The sequence below is a fragment of the Pleurodeles waltl genome, chromosome 5 (assembly GCF_031143425.1).
Source record: "Pleurodeles waltl isolate 20211129_DDA chromosome 5, aPleWal1.hap1.20221129, whole genome shotgun sequence".
Taxonomy (NCBI): domain Eukaryota; kingdom Metazoa; phylum Chordata; class Amphibia; order Caudata; family Salamandridae; genus Pleurodeles; species Pleurodeles waltl.
The window spans coordinates 1,192,483,019-1,192,505,154 of record NC_090444.1 but is presented as its reverse complement, the minus strand read 5'-3'; the positions used below and the strand labels follow the sequence as shown (position 1 = coordinate 1,192,505,154).

The window sequence follows — 22,136 nt, the reverse complement described above, 5'->3', positions numbered from 1 at the left end:
TGTACCATCAAATTCAGTAAAATGTCCTTGATGTGAATAGCTGTTAAACTTAAATCCTTCTGTTTACCAAGCAAACCTCACATTTATCTACTTTGAATGGCTGCATAAACACGGTATTCCCACACTAACAACCACAAATGCAAGAAACTTTGAAGCAGCTGTAAAACGTGATGTTTTGTTTTGCACTAATGACCGAGCTGACCCAAATCTCTGGAATGCACTTCTTAGTTCAAAGAAAACATTTATTATTTCACCTCAAGGTTCCTAAAAGGAGATTAGCATGTTTAAAGCACACATTTAAAAATAGTCACAGCAAAGAAAGGAAAACATACCAAAATGATTCTCCACTGCTATATACACAGCAAATCTATGTAATGCAAAGCAAATAATGAATTAAAAATGCATCACCATAGGGCCTGCCAGGTTCTTCATCTTTCTCATGCCAGCAAGACGATGACCCCGTTCGACTGAGAAAGAGATCTCTACCCTCACGGGAAAGACATCAGGCATCTGACGTCTAGAATCCTGATTGAGGCCACTGACTCACTCACTGTCGCACTGGGTCTTTTTTATAACTTAAAAAACCAAAAGGCGCTTTCTGGGAACCCCCCCCCACTCATTTCGCAATTCAGACATGCTGGCTAGTTTAGGTATGCTTAGAAAATAACACATTGTGGCTTGACTATGTCAGAATCTGCTATTAGATCCAAAAAGAACAATACAGTAAGAATGCCTTCATCAGCAGTATATCGTATTCAGGCACTGAGACAATGGTGAGTTTAGTGCTATAACCTGTATGAACCCTCATCTGAGAGAAATGTGAAAGTCTATTATTAGTAAAAAAACTAGAAAGTTGTTGTTTTATCACTTTCTCACATAATGTACTGAGAAAAAGCAATTTAAAGATGGGCCTATAATTATATAGTTCTTGAGGGTTCAAAGAATGTTTTCTAATGGGGGAGGGGTTACAAATGCCCTTTTTAAAAAAAAAGTCCTGAATTCAGCCTTCAACGAGGGAGACTAGCAAGAGGTACTCCTTATGCAGGAGAGCTGGGAACTAGTTCTGAGGAGAACCAGGCAGTTTACTTTGAGCTGCCAGTAGGCTAAATTCCTTGTCATTCATAGTGAAAATTCACATAAAGTGGTTTGATTAGAGGGGGGTATAAAAATCTGTGGCTAGTTGGAAGAGACATTCAGGGAGGACTGAATAACATTCATTTTCTGAAAGAAAATTTCTGTAATCAAATTTGTTTTAGGTTAGAATGTATGGGTGATTTATGGAGGCTTTTGTTAAAAAAATAGTTTTAGCTGAATAAGCTGATTTTTAAATTGTGTTAGAATAGAAAACATACTTAGCTTTCTGGATAGCTTGTTTGTAATCAGTTTACTCCACTCACCCTTGGTACTAGGATTGTAGTCCCAACACCAGTGTCGTTCGCTGAGACAAAGCTAACAGAGCTTTTAGCTCAAGTGCATACGAGCCATTAGATGGAAATGCTTTCTGCGGAATCAACTTATTTGGGGCTAAGATATCTACAGAGGATGAAACAGAGTATAGTTTTGGAGCACCTGAGCCAAAGGGGAAAGGGTTCCATGTGGTTTGGCAGAACAAAATAAAGTTATAGGGTTATGTAGCTCAACACCCTTTTCCAATTTCTTTTCTCCATAACCCAGAACTCTAGGAGTTGCAGACCCAGAACTTTGGAGTACTCCAAGCCAACTTGAGGACAAGACCCGAACTATCTGTGCTTCAGAAAAATGTTAAAAACTAAGGGCCTCATTTAGAGTTTGGCAGACTAGTATTTACTCTGTCAGGGCAACGGTGTCAGCCTGAGGGAGTACACCCTCGACAAATTTTAAGATGTCCGCCGGCCCAGCGAGCATCACTTCCATTTACAGGAACCACAGTTGTGGCAGTTTCTGTAAATGCATGGAAAGTTTGACGGCGGCTCGGTCAACATGGTGGAGCCGTGCAGCATACTTTCAGTGATTTTTTTGGTTTATTTTAAAAAGGAAAATCCCAAAGCAGGATTTTCTTTTTGAAACGTAAAAATACATTGACCTCTTTGCCATGGGAGTTTTCTGCCATGGTGTGGGGGTCATTTTACAGTTGTCTTTGTTCCTGACGGTGACGGACAGTGACATCTGGCCATTGGTCGGCCTACTCGGAGTAGGCTGGGCAGTCAAATGGTTAAACCTCCCAAAGCTCTGTGGACATACCAAAGGTCAACCTGACTCTAAATGAGACAGGTGGTCCTTTAGTTTGGCAGAGAGTGTACTCTATTGCCACTGTGATGGAGTACCCTCTCTGCCAAACTATAAATAGGACCCTGAGTTATTGAAACTGGCCTTTAAATACTTGATAGGCTTTTAGTCACTGTTAGGCAGACTCCTACTCCCCCCATATTTAATTTTGAGGTACCAAGTTCTGAAGTAGATGTGAGATGATGTGTGGTGCTGTATGAAACTCATGACTAAATAAATTGCTAAGAAGTTTAATGGGTACGTGTTGATTCATTTATACACGCAATAATATGTGTAGTCTTGGTAATATACACATAATCATCCACTGCCCACCTAGTCTTTCAGGAAACCACTGATCAGCTAAATGCAATTCAAGTTATTGAGCATTATGTTGCATACACACAATTGGGTGTGCAGGGGTTTAATTCCTTTTCCTTTATATTTCAGGTTGTGGAGCTTGTATCGAGCGCAATAGGTGATTTGGTGCAAGGCATATATTATGAAAACTCTAATTTATCAGAGGTAAGAACATATGAAATCTGTTCACTGTGAAATGCAAAAATGTATAATAATATAAGAAATATAAGACCAAATAGAGCAATGCAAAAAAACACACGTCAATATACATTCAGTTATCCATGTAGGACACTGAGAAACTGACCAACCTAAAGGGGAATTGTGATGCATTAGAGGACAGAATGGTTGATAATAAACTCTAAGTGGCACCCTCAATGAATACACAGGCTGAAACAAATGTGTGCCATCATGGAAGTGAATAGAGAGCTTGTAGACTACATCATGGAATAGAGAGCAGTAGAATTAGGAACATCCTGGGCTGTTTTTTTTTGTTTTTCAGTACCCTCTTAGAGCTTTCTCCTACTTAGACTTGAGCCCCAGTTCTTTCACGCTCCCTTGAAATCATATGCTTAGTTCTGATGGTTATCTACGCATAATGTGCAATCCTCGCTCATGCATTGCCATACTAAACCCCATAAGGAGTTACTATTTGTACAAAGTAAAACAGCTTTTTACTAGGCAAAGGTTTAGTGGAGCTGCAATAGCCCTGCCCTTCTCAGGATTTATACTTTTACACCCACTTTGAAAGCACCTATTCAGTCTCCCATTTCCTAGAGACCACCAGTGCCAGTCCATTGTTTCTGTGGTTCTGACACAACATTAACTCTTATCTCAATTGTGAGTTTTCATCTCACTTTAAGTTTTCATTCCTTTAGATGATACAACCTATATCTTGTCTCCGGTGTACTTCTCTGTCTCTGGCCCAACCAAACAATAGCTTCTGGCCTAGTTCTTCCAAAGTAATGCCTTCACTAATGTTGTCTGCGTAAATATTAACCTCTACCTGCAAGAATATTTTGATCCTACTTTTACTATAAGTATTAATGCTACTTCCTTTTATTAGTTGCTTCTCCCCTTCCCTGTCTCCACTGATACAAGATTCACAGTACACCATTTTGCCTCATTTTTAGGTCGAGCGTAAGTATACGACTTCTTGTATACTTTTAAGTATACTTCTTCTGTGGTCTTCCAGCTATTTTATTTGATAGTTTGTGTCATTTACAAATCCTTGCTTGCTAGTAGTCAACATGCCTCTTTGTCCTGCCTTTTTCTCTTTGGGAGCAGGGACCAACTACTGTATAATTACGCTTTGTCCTTTTTATCTCTTATGTAGGGGACGTTTTTTTGTTTTTGCCTGCTCGTCTTGCACTGTTGGGTGTGTGTTCCATAGCAGACACTCTTCTTTGGGCAAGTCCTCAGCAGGACTCCCTTCCCCCCCCCAGCTCCCTCTGCACACATAAAACCAACAGCAGAGGGGGTTGTTTCAATGGCCAGCTCACCCTTGCTCTTTGTCTTGTTTTAGTGCAGTATTTGGGTTTATTTTTCACCTCATGCTTCTGTTAAAATGCCCTTATTTAAAATAATAAAATATATGGCTTGTTATTTTAGTTGCAAGCCTACAGGAGGTCACAACTTTTTTTTTTTTTTGGTTGGCAGTTTTATGTAGCGTGAACTCGATCCTGTTTTTATCTATCCCGCCTATCATTCAGTTGAAGCTCTGTGACCCTGCTGGTTATTAACAGCAGCACATAGCAAACAGCTCATATTTCGTTTCACTTTGTATTCACTGTCTTCTTTATCTCTAGTCCCTATCCGCCTTCTCCACCCCCTGTGTTTTTCTGTAAGATTTTTTCATTGCTTTGCTCCTCCCCTTAGTTATCTCTATTTTTTTTGCCCTCCACTGCCGCTTCCCAAGAACCCAGTCCTGTTAAACCCTGCTACCTGTAGCTCTGACAGCGTGTGTTATGGAACCTCGCTTGTGAGATCAAACTTAACATCAGGTTTCACAAAAAGCCGCTCTCTATTCTGGCAGAGTTCTTACTGTTCAGATTCGCACTCTTCCCAGGGCTAGCATGGGCCAATGGGCTTAAGCCTCCTGCTGTTGATATGCGCACCCCTACTCCCTGACCCTGGGCATATGGGTGCTCAGAGGGCTGCCTGGGGCAGTAATATTATATGAGAGGGCGAATATTTGGGTCTGTGTCTGGCAACATTTTGTATTTTTATTTGTCTTCCGCTAGTTGCTTCATTTCTCGCCTGGCTGTTTCTCTCCCATTACAATATTTTCATTCCATCTGGTTCCTCTCTCACATGCCTCTTCTTTTCCCACCTTCACAGTGCTTTGTTTCAGACTCACTTCTGTTCCTGGTTCAAGGTTGGTTCCTAGCCTTTTCTGGGCTCGTTATAACATTTAATTTATTGGAGGCAGACGAGGTGTACTACAAATTAAGTCCTGCAAATCTTAATATCTTGATTTAACATTAGTGCTTTTTTAAGGTCACTGTGTGATTATCTTTTCCTATAGAGGTGCTGTCTCTGCACCTTTGAAGATTTTAATCTTGAGACTCCAGAGTTCACAAGCGAGTACTATCCAACTTGTCTAGTGCTTCTCTCTCCGCGAGCCCCTCCCCCTGAGACCTTGGGAAAATAAGGTGTTTTCCAGTTGTCTTCTAGTGTCGGCTCAGAGTTTAGGGGAAGTATGGATTGGTGTAGGATCAGGTGGTACTTTAATATATCTCCCAACAGGTAGATGCCCATGTGGTGGTATGTATCTTATTTGTTCTTTGTGCACAGGAATTTTCAGAATGACAAACAGGATTTACCTTTGTAATGTCTGCACTTCAGCTTTGAAGGTCTTGACAGATTTGTTTGTCCTCTTCATGTGCTAAATCAACCACATTTCTCTGGACATCTTGAGAGCCATGTAGAGGCTTTAATAAAAAACCTTAACCCTATTCCTGGTATCATCACAAAATTATTTCATGCTTTAGAAGAATTTGCTCTATCGTCCGTTCAAAAGCAGGCCTCTGGCAGAGTCTTCACTAGCCCGATTGTGAGGTAACTAAGAAAGTTTGATGTGGCTTTTCTGACTCACCTGAACAACCCCTCTAACAGAAATGGATGAGTTCCAGATGTTGAAGAAAGAAGACCTCCTGTATGATTTCTTCCCAAGCTCCATGCCCAACATACAAGTAAGGCAGTTTGACAGAGATTAAAACTTAGATGTGTATCAGGTAGGTAATAAGCCATTTCTCATACATGGGATGCTATCTTATATCCATTACCAGTAGAATATCTCAGCATACATACAGGATCCCTGGAATACATTTGTAACATATTTTTGCATGAGAAAAACACATTAAATAAAGAGAACGCCAATTTGAGCCATTTTGTTTTCTATACTATTCTTAAAACATCAACATTTAGCCAAATTAGTCATATTGCATTCAACTGAAAACAACTAGTTTTATTTATTTTTTAAAACATGAAGCTCTAAAATAATGCCTCTCGGTTAAATCACCCTTCCCCCCCAACACACACACATGCACTATTTATCTCTCTCACACATGTACAAAATCTTCCAGCCTTTCCATGGCAGATTTAAATTAGGATGCTAAATGGCAACATTTTCATTTTTTGCTGCAGATAGAAGACATTAAATGGAATTGATTTAGTTATATGCAGGGCCACTGGAATTACATGGCAGGAAAAGACAAAATTATGAGGCAGGGTTGACCAATTTATGTGGCAAGAAAAGTCCAGTTATGAATTTACAGTGCCAATAGCTCTAGCTCATGAAATTGTGAGACCTATTGCATTGCAAATGCTTGTTCTAAAATTCCATTTTCCAAATGTCTCCCAGTTTCTGATGTGGCATTCTGTTATCTCAATGACTTCCCTGCACCGTCTACATGTGTGTTTGACTCTAGACGATTTAATACGTTGACCACTTTTAGTAATCTAAATGAAGTAGGGGGTATGTTAGTGAATCATGTACCTATGCCTACATATACACTTATGCTTCCTTTGCAGGCTTTGTCCATCTGACCTCTCTTAAGACTTTGTATGCCTAGACCGCCATTGTATCTCTATCTTTTGTGGCAAGATATCAATCACTATTGACTTTGGTAGTCTGGAAGTTCTGCCAAAAAGCATTATTGCTACATCTTGTGCAGAGGTATCATCAAGTTGACTGGATTTTGCAATGATGGGAATCCCCACATTTATTTTCTTAGAGTGAGCAAGGTCGGTGACCCAGTGTTGCAACACAGTGCACTGCCCACTGACAGCATACAGAAGATGAAGAAGCACACAATGTAATCATTTTGAATGTAAAGTATTAGAGGTTACCTTTGGAGCACAACAATCAAAGTCCCATCCAAGTACAAGATGCATGCAGGCACTATTTTCTTCAGAGGTTCAGCAATACAGTATGTTGGTGGATGAAGCTTCAAGTGGAATAATTCAAGTTCCCATGTGATGAAAGATGGACACGAGCCTGCTTTCTTGTTACATGTATAACTGACATCAAGAAACTGCTACATGGATGATTAGTTAGGAGAAGCACAGTGGTTGCATTGCCCATTTACCCCTGGGTCCATTCACTCTCTCACTTTCTTCCCCTGCTTGTCAGTGACAATGGAGCCATATATAAAGTGAGCCTATCAAAGCCCTCCGCACCCTGAAAGGGTTAGAATACAATATAAGCACTGGTTGATCTCTACCCTGTCATGCAGTTACTTCTATTTCTTTAGCACTGCCAGTGCTAAACGAGTGTGAAGTAAATGGCTTCCTCATTAATGTCTCATTAAAAGCTTCTGCTGTGTTATAATCTGCTATGCTTGTGATGCATTCTGTGCACACCTCCATTGTTCTCTGGTCTGCTCAGCCAATGTGTGATGTCATGAAATGCCGCTGAGTGCTTGGAGGAGTGTGACATTTAGAGAGAGAGTGGGCTGAGCAGAGAGGATGCTGCTGCTGGTGAGGTTTTCATGTTAAGTACGTTGGAACTTATTCTGTAATCTTTTAAATAAATCTACAACCTCTATCCTACGTGAACTGGCTACCTGACTCCTACTTACAAAGAAAGGATCTTTGATTACAACTGAAAACCGAACTTACGCGTGAGGAGAACCAGTGTAAACAAAGAAGTGAAGGTAAATTGAAGATTGAAGGCTTAAAAAGAAATAAGAAACGCCCTGTAACCCTACCAGTGTCTTTTCCATCAGACAGCCTGCGGAAAATGAAAGTGTAAGGGCGCTGGACTGGATGAACTCTGAATGTATGCAGGTGTACGGAGATGATTGTGTAACCAGTGTCAGCATTGTGTGGAGTTGACTTTGATATAGCATTTTGTCACTTTTGCAAGATGTACAGGTGGGTGAGTGAACCAGCAGTGGGTGAAGGCACACCTGTGGTGAGTGAACTGGCACTGCCTGAAATGCGGGCATTGTCAGCAACTTTACCTTGACTCAACCTTTGCCTGTAGGAAATTACATCTGGGGCTAAAGGGTGGGTCACCCTAAATTTTGCAGCGGTAATAGAGTGCTGGTGTTGTGCAGTGGAGACAGGTGTTGCCTCAGTGTTATGATTTAAATAGTGCGCATGAGCGCCTGTCATCGGCAGCCTGAAGCAAGTATCAGGAAAGAGCGTTGACGATTTAAAGGAGCATGAAAAGACCTGTCACTGGCAGTCTGAAAAAACTAGTGGGACCTACTGAACCATTGAAGTTGCGTTGAATGCCAAGTACTATGTGCACAAGACTGTATTGTCTGACCCGAGCATGTTGTACTCATTCAGCATTAAAGCATCATGAATCCAAAAGTGTACATGCCAAGGACGTTATTAAGGGAAACTTTGTCAACAGAGCGTGTGTCGATACAGCTGTGTGTGTCCAGCTGAGGAGAGGGAAGTTACAGACACTAAAAACAATGAAATGCATACCAGTATTCCCTTACAAACAATAGAAAGCCTCATATCATTCCCTAATTAATCCATTATGGCTCCACTTTGTTCCGCCCCTTTTTTCTACAAGAAAAGCCATTGGATAGCTGATATGTGCCGGGAAGGAGTCTGGGGAAAACAATAGTGCACCATCCTGACAAAGGAGAACAGGGCAAGTACAGTGAAGGCTAGAATGCCAAGTTTCTGCAGAAGGATAAATTAGTAGCATTCATTTTAATGTGACGAATAGTAAATGTAGCTGTTTTGAAGCATTCAGCTAGACACAGGAATCTGTATACAGTCAGTGTACTATCAGTCCGTGCACTATGTGAAGGGTCAGGTGACACTGCTCACCAGAGAGAAGGATTTTAGGTTTGCTGCTAGAGAACATGTTAATGCTACGCTGAATGTTTATATTTGATGTCAAATTGCATTGTACATGTTTGCTCATTCCGTTCCATTTCTGAGTAGAGTAGTCAGGAAAATGTGTTTATCTTTGTTGTATATAAGGTATTGTGTCATTTGAATCCTTGGTCCTGAAAAAGTGTACAATAGAAGATGTCCATATTTTGCATTTGTATGATACATGCATTGTGTCATTTGAGTCCCTGGTCCTGTGAAAGCATGCAGTAGAGAGTGAGTGTTCCTAAGCCTGCAAGAGTAAGCAGTGGAGGTTGAACTTGTAGTGCTAGTCCTATTGCTAAATTCACAAGATGCCCTGTTGTTTTCAGATAAGTGTGGGTTGAGAGAGACCTGTTGCTAAATTCACAATATATCCTGTTGTTTTGGGATGAGTGTGGATTGAAAGAGACCCATTGCTAAATTCACAAGATGTTGCGTTGTTTTAGGATGAGTGTGGGTTGAAAAAGACAAGTTGCTAAATTCACAAGATACCCAAAGTTCTGGGTTTGAGTGTGGGTTGAAAGAGACCAATTTGCTAAATTCATGAGGTTCTCTGTTGCCACAGATTGGATGAGGGTTGAAAGATACCCATTGCGAATTTCTAGAATGGGGTTTGAAAGACACCTTTGTCTACCGTTATAGCAAGGGTTGAAAGACACCCATTATGTTATGCATAATTTTCCCTGCTCCAGGGTGAGTGAGGGTTTTACAATACCCATTTTGTGTTTTTGTGTTTCATTTGATTGTTTCTGCCTGGTTAAGTAATGGGTGGTGTGTTAAAGGTTCAGTGAGACCTGTATATGGGTGTGCTTTTGGTTGTGTATGAATGGGGTTGCATGCGACCACTGTGTGAATATTTTATAGGGTTTGAATAGTGTATAGGCCTAATCAAAGCTAGAGTCTCTTATGTTTTCTGTTTGTATTTAATTATTTTCTATCTTGCGTTTCCTGTTTGCATTTTTATTGTTTTCTAAAGAAAGGAGTTGTGGTATAATCTTCTATGCTTGTGATGCATTCTGTGCACTCCTCCATTGTTCTCTGCTCAGCCAGTGTGTGATGTCATGGAATGTTGGTAAGGGATTGGAGGAGTGTGAGAGAGAGAGAGTGGGCTGAGCATAGAGGATGCTGCTCATGGTGGGGTTTCCTTACTAAGTAACTTGTAACCTATTGTTAGAAATTGTGTCTCTAGTTGGCAGAGGTATGCACCTTGTCCAAGTAGGGACCTCAGTCCTAATCAGGGTAGGTCACAACTCAACCTAAATTATCCTGTGCTCACCCTCTGGTAGTTTGGCACAGAGCAGGCAGGCTTTACTTAGAAGGCAATGTGTAAAGCATTTGTGCAATAACTCATACAGTAACACAGTGAAAACACCACAAAAAGTACTGCACATCAGTTTAGGAAAATATATATTATTTATCTGAATAAAGCAAAACCAAAATGACAAAAATCCAATATGCACAAGTCAAGATATCACTTTTTAGAGGGTTAAGTAAGTCTTAATCCATAGGAATCAATCTATGTATCTCTTTAGCACAGAGTACCTGGGATGCATCAAAAATACCCATGCTGGGAGCCGCGAAGGAGGTGAGGCGTCAGAAAGAACAGAGATGCCTTGATTTTTCCAGTGCGAGGGAGGTGATGTGTTAATTCTTTGCTCGCAGGCAAGGTGATGCGTCAAATTAAAGGCACATAGCCATGGTTCCTTACTGCCGTGCAGAGTTTGATGATAAATTGAGGCCAAGGGACGATGCATGGAAAATCTAAACACACTATGATGATGAAACAGGCACTGCATTGATTCTGTAGGCAATACATTTTTCAGCTGCGAGACAGGCATTGCGTTGATTTTTCCATTGCAGTGGATTTTTTCCTTTAGATGAAGTCTTTGATGGACCTGAGACTTTTGAACAGGAAGCAAGTTGACAAGCCCTTAGAGATCACTTGTGTTGGGGGGTAGAGATCACTTGTGGGGGGAAGCAAAGTCCTTCCAGCACAGCCAGGGAGCAGCAGACAGCAGGGCAACAAGTAAGAGAGAAGTTCTTCCAGAAAAACAGTCCAGAAGAGTCCTTTGGGCAACACAACAGTCTTTCTTACAGAGCCAGTTGTAGGTCCAGAAGTGTCGGATTTTAGGGGGTCACAGACCCAGTATATATACCCAAATGTGCCTCTGGAGTTAAGGGGACTTCAAAGATTAGTTTTGAAATGCACAAGTTCCCCTTTCAACCCAGTTCTGTCTGCCTGGAAATATGTGGAGGTTATCACTCCTTTGTGTTGGGTCAGGCCACTAGCCTTTGAAGTGTAAGTGAGAGCCCCTCCACCCTTCCTGCCCCAGAAGACCTATCAGTATGCAGATCCATCTGAGTGTCTCATGTTTATGGCTGTGTGGGTGGAATGCACAAATTGAGCTGTCAACCAGCGCAGACCAGACGTGGATTGGAGACAGGCTGTGAGGCACAGAGAGCAGAAAGGCTGAGAAATGCCTACTTTCTAAGAGTGGCATTTCTAAAATAGTAATGTTAAATCCAACTTCAACAGTAGGCAGGATTTCTCACTACCATTCCAACCATACCAAACATGACAATGCCACTCCTTTCCAATCGGAAACTACCACTTAAATATAGGGAATTCCCAGTGCTGGCCTATGAGTAGAGCAGGCTTCACAATAGTGAAAAACAATTTTGGGAGTTTTTCACTACCAGAACATGTAAAACTTACAAACACATATCCTGCCTTTTACTTACATAGCACCCTGCTGTATGGGCTACCTAGAGCCTACCTTAGGGGTACCTTAGGGGTGACTTATATGTAATAAAAGGGGCGTTTAAGGCTTGGCAAGTAGTTTTAAATGCCAAGTCCAAGTGGCAGTGAAACTGCACACACAAGCCTTGCAGTGGCAAGCCTGAGACACAGTTAAGGGGCTTGCTCTATGGGTGGCACAGTCAGTGCTGCAGGCCAGTGCTGCAGGCCCACAAGTAGCATTTAATGTACAAACTCTGGGTACATCTAGTGCACTTTACTAGGGACTTATAAGTAAAGTAAATATTCAAATTGGGTAGAACCCAATGTTACCATATGTAGAGGAGAGAGCACAAGCACTTTTGCACTGCTCAGCAGTGGTAAAGTGCACAGAGTCTTAAAATCAGCAAAAACAAGATCAGAAAAATGGAGCAGGCAGGCAAAATGTTGAGGGAAGACCACCCTAAGGCTGTCAGATCTAACACTTATTCTGTAACCTTTTAAATAAATCTACAACCTCTACCCTACGTGGACTGGCTATCTGACTCCTACTTCCAAAGAAAGGATCTTTGATTACAACATGCTGCTAGTCATACTGCTCATGCAAGGCATCAAAAGGTTGGTTGGCAACTGCTTGTGAGTTGAAGGCTAGGTGTTAATACAATCACTAAGCTCAGCTGTGTCTGCTGAGTTAAAAGGCTTGCCTTTCATGTGCATTGCACAACACAGGCTCAGTTGACCAGTGGAAGCCAGAATTCTCCAGTAAAGTCTTCTGTCTAGAGTAGATCCCCATCAGCATGAAACATTCCTGGCTCACAAGCATCTTACAAAACGTATTTATTCATTAATGTAGGTATATGTAACAACCTAGGAAGTTCTCTAGTCTGATGTCTTACCATGATATAATATGGCCAAGGATGCTGTCAAAGGAACTGCCATTTTATTTCACTCCAATATATGCAGAAGTATGGTGTAAGGTGTTGGAGTTACCATCTTTCCAAAGATTGTGGGAGAACTAAAGGGACCATATGCTATGCAAGTCTGTCTGTCTAGTATCATAATAGCCCTGTGATTGGGGTATTTCTTCACCAGTATCAGATCGTACCTCCCTCCCTGTTTAGTGTATTGATTTCACTTTATTCATAAATATCCTGTTATCCGTACTTCCTGTAGAAGTGTTTAGGGTGGCAGTTGTAACTGCCTCTACTGTGACTTTGGTCTCCTTCCAGTCACCCACATGGTGGTATCTGTCTCCCTGAATGGCAGATCCATTGCCCCTGGGATATTATACATTTGTAAAAGAGATCATACTGCCCAAGTCATGTCTACTAGGGCGTCATGAATGAGGTAAAAGTATGATCATGCTACTTCATCTGTAAATCACATCCCCATTGAGGCTGACTTAGCCCTCATTACAAGAGGCCAACTCAGTGCAGTTCTGTGTGGATCCTCTTGTACTTCTGCGTAGTGGACAGATTTGGCAGAGTGTTCATGTAAAGGGTTCATAGTTGTGTCCTGTCTCCATTGGGTCAGGCAGTCACTGAGTGCAGATCACTGCGTCAACGTAGAGTACATTCCCCCCCTCCCCCCTTTCTGCTAACCTGTTGTCTTATGGTCTTTCCCTCTTGCCAATTTTGCCCTTCTCTTTCTACACTAACATGTTTGCCTAGTTTTAGAACTAAATTAGATTAGCCAGTGTGCACCCATCTCTAACCCTTGCACACATGCATGTACACATGTAACATGCCTCTCATGAACCACACAACTCTAGAATATTGCTATTCAAAATACTTTTTATTAATACAAAATATATACAGTAAAATACAAACATTGTCATATCTAAAGTAACGATTCAGTTTTTCCATAAAGTATAATACTGTGAGTCTCTTCAGTCTCTTTGGAGTTTTACATTCTGTTTTCTGTAAGTCAAGCTATGTCTGGGAACAGGAAAGCTTAGCAAGTCTCCAGTCTCTGGTTACTTTCAATTTAGAATTAAATATGTAACTCTTAGATGCACAAAAAATATCGAAAACATACCTCCTTTGTTGTTTATGCTCTTTTTGAGTGTGTGACAGGAAAAAAACGTTCCTCGTTCCAAGTGTCCTAGGTTGTATTGGCTTCTAGTATGCCCATTTTGGATGTGAGCTCTATAGAAGGGCCTCCTGGTTGTGAATCGCGGGAGGAGGGTGACATGGAGGCTTCCTCCATGGCTTCTCTCCTCTGCCGACCTTTCCTCCTCCTAGATTTTCTTTATTAGCGGAAATGCCTCCTTGTGCCAACAACCCACCAAGAACATATTGAGGAGTGACTGCTAATACACACACTGGGTTAGCAGGCAAAATGCAGGTGTAATGTAAAGGCTGGGTCCTGTCAGACCACTGCTCCTCAAAATGGTACACCGTCAGCAGTTGCCGACTCACCTACCTGTAGCAGTACAGAGTTTTGATGTGGAGCTGTGCTGGAAAGGATGTGGTCACAAGTCGGACAAAGTACAAAGATGGGCTTCTCTGCACTGTAGATTTATTGGACATCAGTATTTCAAAAGGTGGTAGGCCACCCGATCCCTGCGGAATTTCAGATGACAGTTTTGGGACTGAGGACAGTAGATTTAGAAAACATGCCCAGCAATGATAGGGTATTACTCACCCATGTTACTTACAGTGAAACAGGAATTGTAGGACACTGGAAAAATAGACCACTCGGCCTACAGTGGGTAATTGTGTGGCTACGTAAATGCTCACCTACTCCGTCATGGAACATTGTGGCTATGGAAATGCTCTCCTACTCTGTCATGGGAGAGTAGAAAAAATTCAGGACAATATTTTAAGTGTGTTTGTAGTGCGCATGACTCACTCGGGAGGGTGTCTTGCACTTTAAGCAGGATCAACATAGGCCAGGGGTAAGATTAGGTAAAGAGACAGGTCTTCAGTTTCTTATGGAATACAAGAATTAAAGAGGCGGCTGTGAAATGGAGTGGTAAGTCCTACCAGGCTTTGAGCGTGAGGTAGGAAGGCACCACCGCCAGATTTGGTTCTGCGATATTCGGGGACTCTGTGTGGCCAGGCTGCGGTGCTGGTAGGTTTGTGGAGCTTTATGCGGTTGTTGAGGTAAGGAGGGCTAATGTTTTGCAGGGCTTTGTAGGTGTGCGTGAGAAGTTTTAAGAGTACTCTTTTGTGGACTGGGAGCTCCCTGGGCCTACTTGAAGGGGTGAGTACCTTGCCCGAGAATGCTACCCGCACTGAGTCAGCATAGGACCCTTTGTTCGCCCTGGAGGGGAGCCTGACTTCCGCTGTACTGTATACACAGCTTTTTCTTCCCTCGTACTGAGTACATGAGAAATTCAGACTTTATTACATGAAATAACAATGGTTCTCCCTCTTTGATGTTGCAGTTATAGAGGAGAGGGAAGAAGATGAATACATTGATTCTGTTAGTGACCATTATTGTTTATTTTTTGTATTTGCTCTCTCTTCTCCAATTCCGTTTTTGCTGTAATTTTCAATAAAATGTTGTGATAAAAAATGAAGCTCAATATATTAAACGAGAAGACAGTTGCTAACCGCCTCTCGTTTGTTGCACATCCTCTCGTTTGTTGCACATCTGATTTTCTGCTTTCGATGAGTTTCAAAAAGACCATTCTTTATATCAAGTGACATAATGAGATCAAACTTCAGTGATGGAAAATGTTTCTGAAAAACCAATTAAATATTACAAAAAAGGCTATATGGAAAGAGATTCTCCCTGTGAAGCCTTACAATTAAAGCGTTTCTTTTAATTTAGAATGTCTTATCATCCAATCAAGCACATTAATTGCAGCAGTTCATTCACAGGCATTACCTGCTAATATAAATGGAAAGCAGTTGTTCCACATTTTATTCATATGAAGATCAAATTCATTCAGATCGACCCATGTTGTGAAACAAAGCGTGAGCACGGGCATGGAATAAATGAGTCATTTAATTCATCATCTGTATAAAGTCTATATTAACTATCCGCTCATTAGAAGTGTTTAAAGAAAGGGATCCTTTCATTCCACCGTCCCCCATAATTCAGTCTATAAAGCATCACACCAGAACAGATGATTACATTGCATCTTCCAGCACAATCCACATTCATGGAAATATATATATTTTATGTAGTATGAAATGTGCAACTCGTTTTATTAAATGTGGAGTGGTTCGAATTCCTGAAAAAGACTGTACTGTGGTGGGGATAGCATTATAAATCATTGTGCGTTTAGTGGGAACTTTTGTTGTAGCACTACTTTGTGCAGGTGATGCAAGCACATTTCTGTCACAGAAACATAAGATGACTTCTACTAAGATCCAGATGTAGATTCATGAAGCCCAAAATGAGCCTTCCATCAGGATTTTACAATTTCTGGTGCTGGTCAAACGGGTACGCCTCTGGGCAAAAATAGGGGTTGACATAGTTCACTTTGCGTTTGCAAGTGTGTTGCATTGGCCAAATGAAAATCAGTAATGATGTACGGATGAGGCACTTAAATATAGTCTTTGTGGAAAGAAGGACACCTATCATTCCTGGGTCAATAAAAAGATTACAATCCAGGTAGATAATAATTTACGCCCGCTGTGAGCGCCTAAAGATCAGGCAGATGGTAGAATGTGCCGATTGTACTAATCATTTTTATAGTCGTCATTAAGCCTTGCTCATATAGTTCCCTGTTGTTTACCCGTCCGAGGCCGCATTTTTTCTTTAACCTCTTCGCTGCCAGGCCTTTTCCCCCCTCCTGTGCCAGGCCTTTTTTTGGCTATTTGGGGCAGTTCGCGCTTAGGCCCTCATAACTTTTTGTCCACATGAGCTAGCCACGCCAAATTTGTGTCCTTCTTTTCCAACATCCTAGGGTTTCCAGAGGTACCCAGACTTTGTGGGTTCCCCTGAAGGAGGCCAAGAAATTAGCCAAAATACAGTGAAAATTTCATTTTTTTCAAAAAAATGGGAAAAAGTGGCTGCAGAAGAAGGCTTGTGGTTTTTTCCCTGAAAATGGCATCAACAAATGGTTTGCGGTGCTAAAATCACCAGCTTCCCAGCTTTCAGGAACAGGCAGACTTGAATCAGAAAACCCAATTTTCAACACAAATATGGCATTTTACTGGGACATACCCTATTTTTACGATTTTTTTGTGCTTTCAGCCTCCTTCCAGTCAGTGACAGAAATGGGCGTGAAACCAATGCTGGATCCCAGTAACCTAAACATTTCTGAAAAGTAGACGAAATTCTGAATTCAGCAAGGGGTAATTTCTGTAGACCCTACAAGGGTTTCCTACAGGAAATAACTGAAAAAGAAAAATATTGAAATTTGGGTGAAAAAAAAGCAATTTTTCTCTACGTTTTACTCTGTACTTTTTCCTGCAATGTCAGATTTTTGAAAGCAATATACCGTTACGTCTGCTGGACTCTTCTGGTTGCCGGGATATATAGAGCTTGTAGGTTCATCAAGAACCCTAGGTACCCAGAACCAATAAATGAGCTGCACCCTGCAGTGCGTTTTTATTCTATACCGGGTATACAGCAAATAATTTGCTGAAATATAAAGAGTGAAAAATAGCTATCAAGAAAACCTTTGTATTTCCAAAATGGGCACAAGATAAGGTGTTGAGGAGCAGTGGTTATTTGCCCATCTCTGAATTCCGGGGTGACCATACTAGCATGTGAATTACAGGGCATTTCTCAAATAGACGTCTTTTGTACACACTCTCTTATATTTGGAAGGAAAAAATGTAGAGAAAGACAAGGGGCAATCGCACTTGTTTTGCTATTCTATGTTCCCCCAAGTGTCCCGATAAAAATGATACCTCACTTGTGTGGGTAGGCCTAGCGCCCGCGACAGGAAATGCCCCAAAACACAATGTGGACACATCACATTGTTTGACAGAAAACAGAGGTGTTTTTTGCAAAGTGCCTACCTGTAGATTTTGGCCTCTAGCTCAGCCGGCACCTAGGGAAACCTACCAAACCTGTGCATTTTTGAAAACTAGAGACCTAGGGGAATCCAAGATGGGGTGACTTGTGGGGCTCTGACCAGGTTCTGTTACCCAGAATCCTTTGCAAACCTCAAACTTTGGCTAAAAAAACACGTTTTCCTCACATTTCGGTGACAGAAAGTTCTGGAATCTGAGAGGAGCCACACATTTCCTTCCACACAGTGTTCCCCCAAGTCTCCCGATAAAAATTATACCTCACTTGTGTGGGTAGGCCTAGCGCCCACGAAAGGAAATGACCTAAAAGACAACGTGGACACATCACATTTTTTCACAGAAAACAGAGGTGTTTTTTTGCAAAGTGCATACCTGTGGATTTTGGCCTCTAGCTCAGCCGGCCCCAGGGGGCATAAATGGCCTAAAATAAATTTGCCCACCCCCCTCCCCGGGAGCGACCCTTGCCTACGGGGTCACTCCCCTTGCGTGACATTGGCGCAAAAAAAAAATCCCTGGTGCCTAGTGGTTTCTGCCCCATTGGGGGCAGATTGACCTAAAATCGGCCGATCTGCCCCCAAGGGGGGCAGAAATGGTCTAAATACAATTTGCCCCCCAGGGGAGCGACCCCTGGCTAATGGGTCGCTCCCCATCTCTAAAAAAACAAACAAACAAAAAAAAACCACAATTTTATTTTTGCCTTGGCTCCTAGAGGTTTCTGCTCCCCCCTGGGGGCAGAAATGGCCTAAAATAAAATTGCTCCCCCAACCCTCCCCGGGAGCGACCCTGCCTACGGGGTCGCCCCCCCTGCGTGACATTGGCGCCCCAAAAAAAATCCCCGGTGCCTAGTGGTTTCTGCCCCCTTGGGGGCAGATTGACCTAAAATCGGTCTAAATACAATTTGCCCCCCAGGGGAACGACCCTTGCCTAATGGGTCGCTCCCCATCTCTAAAAAAACAAACAAACAAGGGGGGCAGAAATGGTCTAAATACAATTTGCCCCTAAGGGGAGCGACCCTTGCCTAATGGGTCGCTCCCCACCTCTAAAAAAACAAAAAACACCCCCCCAAAAAAATTACCCTGGCGCCTAGAGGTTTCTGCCCCCAGGGGGGCAGCAATGGCCTAAAATAAATTTGCCCCCCAACCCTCTCCCCTCCCCCCCGACCCTTGCTTACGGGGTCGCTCCCTCTGCGTGACATTGGCGCAAACAAAAAAATCCCAGGTGCCTAGTGGTTTCTGCCACCCTTGGGGGCAGATTGGCGTAGCAAAAATCGGCCGATGGGGCAGAAATGGCCTAAATACTATTTTCCCCTCCAGGGGAGCGACTCTTGTCCAAGGGGTCGCTCCCCATCTGTAAAACAACAAAAAAAAATCCCCGGTGCCTAGTGGTTTCTGCCCCCCTTGGGGGCAGATCGGCCTAATCAAAATAGGCTGATCTTCCCCCCAGGGGGGCAGAAATGGCCTAAAATAAATTTGCCCCCCAGGGGAACGACCCTTGCCTAAGGGGTTGCTCCCCTTGCGTGAAATTCACGTAAAAAAAAGAAACTCCCTGGTGTCTAGTGGTTTCTGTCCCCCTGGGGGCAGATTGGCCTCATAAAAATAGGCCTCTGAACCCAGAAATGGCCTAAATATAATTGGCCCCCTAGGGGAGCGACCCTTGCCTATGGGGTCGCTCCCCACCTCCTAAAAAACAGAACAAAACAAAAAGGAAAAAAAAAAAAAAATGATCCCTTGTTGCGGGGGCGGGGGTGGGGGGGCAGAAAAGGCCTTCCAAAAAAATGCCCTACCTGGGAGGGACCCTTGCCCAAGGGGTCGCTCCCTTATGCCACTTTCAAAAATAAAAAATAAATCACTGGTGTCTGGTGGGCGTTTCAAAAGCCGGATTGCTTTGCAATCCGGCTTTTGAAACGCAGAGAGAGACTTCAAAGGGAAGGAAATAACTTTCCTTCCCTTTGAAGCCTCTCTCGGCCTCCCCCACGTGATCGGAAGAGAAATGCAAAGCATTTCTCTTCCGATCACGCGATGGGAGGAGGCCCTGTGACAAATCCGTCACGGGGGGTCAGGGGGTGGAAGGGGAAGGGCTTCCCCTTCCATCCCTGCCTTGGGGGAGTGGGTGTGGTGCACATGGGGGGAGCGCTAGCGCTACCCCCAGTTCCCTGGTGTAGGACGAGGTGACCTCGTCCAAGGCACCCTAGGGGTTAAGGGGTGATCCAGTAAAACCGAAACATACATTTATCTTTACTCAGTGTCTGCTGGTGATCTTTGAAAGTGGTGGCGAGTAATACTTACTAGAAATTCTTCTCATTTCTTTTCAAAATTTGCCTTGAGAGTAACCCACATGTCAAGAACTACCTTCATTGTGCCAATTCCAGCATTTTGTTAATGGGTCTCCCCTCATACCAAGAATTACATCCAGTATTCCAGTACCAGAATTTTGCCATTGATATTGCTCAGATACTATGGGTGGCACATATGTCAGAAATTACCTCCAGTATTTCAGAGCCAGCATTTTATCATGGTTTGCTTTCCTCAACCTACCCCTCAGCCCCAATATGCCATGGCTGCCCTCACTGAGGCAAAAAATTACCTTGCGTATGCCAGCACCAGCATTTTTCCACAGAGTCCCTTCCCCCCCTCCAGCAGCCCCATGCTAAGAATTAAGTCTAGTATGTCAGGGCCTGTCTTTTGCCATTGGTGCTCTTCATCATGCCAAGAGTTATCTCCAGTAGTCCAGCTTCAGCATGTTACCTTGGGTGCTGCTGTAAGCTGGGAATTATGTTGAGTATGACATGGTTAGTGGCAGAGTCACAATCATAAAACAAGCAAACAAATACACTCTTACCCACACTCGCTCACTTAACTCTCATTTATACTCACTTGCTTTCACATTCAGTCTTCCCTTTCACTCATTCCAGATTAACATCTTTCACTCATTCTTCCTCACTGTTTTTGTTGACAAACTTACTCCTAGTCACTGTTACTTACTTTCACTTACAAACACACTTACACACAGTTCCCTTTCACTCTCACTGACTCTGGGGCCTGGTGCAAATGCACCTGCTGCATGATTGATAGCTACACCCCTGGCTCACTTCTACAACCTCTCACAATCTCTAATCGCTTATTTCTTCTAGCACACTCGCATTCCTTCACTTTTCTATTGTAGCAAGTTTATTAATTGCTGTTCTAGAGTTGATTACAGGAAAGCAAGGAATGTGTTAGCCTGTTACCATGCATTATAAAGTGTCTAAACTGCTTTTACTATGTTTTTGAAAGATTACTAGTTGCATATTTGTGTGTTTATTTTGGCACTGAATATTTCCCAATAACACCACATATTATAGTTCTGGAAGATGTGGCGGACATTTTTTTCAAAAAACGGTATGCTGTTTAATAATAATAGTAATGTTACTCTTTAAAATGTAAGACTAAGGGCTTGATTACGACCTTGGAGGATGTGATACTCAGTCACTAACGTGACGGATATCCCGCCTGCGGTTTTACAAGTTCCATGGGATATAATGGAACTTGTAATATGGCGGACAGGATATCCATTTCGTTCGTGACAGAGTATCCCATCCCCCTAGGTAGTAATCAGGCACTAAATGTTGCCTATTAGACACAGGAACCAGACATACAAAAAATGTGCATTTAATCCCTTAGGTGTGTATCTAGGCTTAAGATAGATTTATGAATTTATTTTAATTCACAAATATTTCCAGGACTACTTGTTGTAAGAAACCCTTTTGTGAGTTCCATTGTCTCATAAGAAAATATACACAAGTATAATATGCCCATGTGAAAATTCCTGAGCAAGTGCCAAAGCACTTACAGTTATTTTCCATGCATAAAATATTTTCTCTGTTGGAAAACCTCTTGCTGTTCCCTTCCCATTGCCGTGCTAGAAGCGTATTTACTGATCCCTTGACAGGACTACATTTGTGACTTTGTCCAGGGTAATGGGCTCAAAGAGGAAGTTTGTGAATACCCACTAACGTGCAGATTTGTAGTTGTGCATACTTTGTAATGGCATTCCTGTAATGGAACTCTTAGACACACCGCTCCTTAAGACGATTTGTTCACACTACCTGTGCCCACAATTTTGTATGAGTGTGAAAACATGTTATGAATCATGAATGTGGCTTGTAAAAAGGTTATCTGTGCATAGTAGCTGAACTTAGCCAATGCAAGAGACATAGTAAGTCGACCTGTAACCTTTTTGTCTCTTCTATTGTTTTTGTTGATCAGTATCATGAGTTTTTCTGCAACAAATGTTATATATTTCAACATGTTTTGTGGTAACTAGCATGAAGATAAACAGTTTGTTGGATGATAGAAACTAGAAAGTGTTGATATTGGTACCAAGTGAGTGTTGATAGAGAACATTGCATTCAAGACATTACATGCATTAATATATTTGACAGTTTATCTGTTTATGTGGAACACAGCTCAGTGGGAGATGAAATGTGATATTGTGATGAAGGATTAGTTGTTCAAGTCTTTCTTATTAGAGCAGAA

General features: G+C 42.2%; 1 protein-coding gene across 1 annotated transcript in view; it reads left to right on the top strand.

Annotated features, from left to right (window-relative positions):
- Positions 1-22,136, top strand: part of PDSS2 (decaprenyl diphosphate synthase subunit 2) — a 613,264-nt gene that overhangs the window by 400,966 nt on the left and 190,162 nt on the right. Inside the window, exon 4 of the mRNA XM_069235439.1 lies at positions 2,692-2,766. Within this exon, the coding sequence (XP_069091540.1) occupies positions 2,692-2,766 (75 nt within the window). The remainder of the gene's footprint in view (positions 1-2,691; positions 2,767-22,136) is intronic.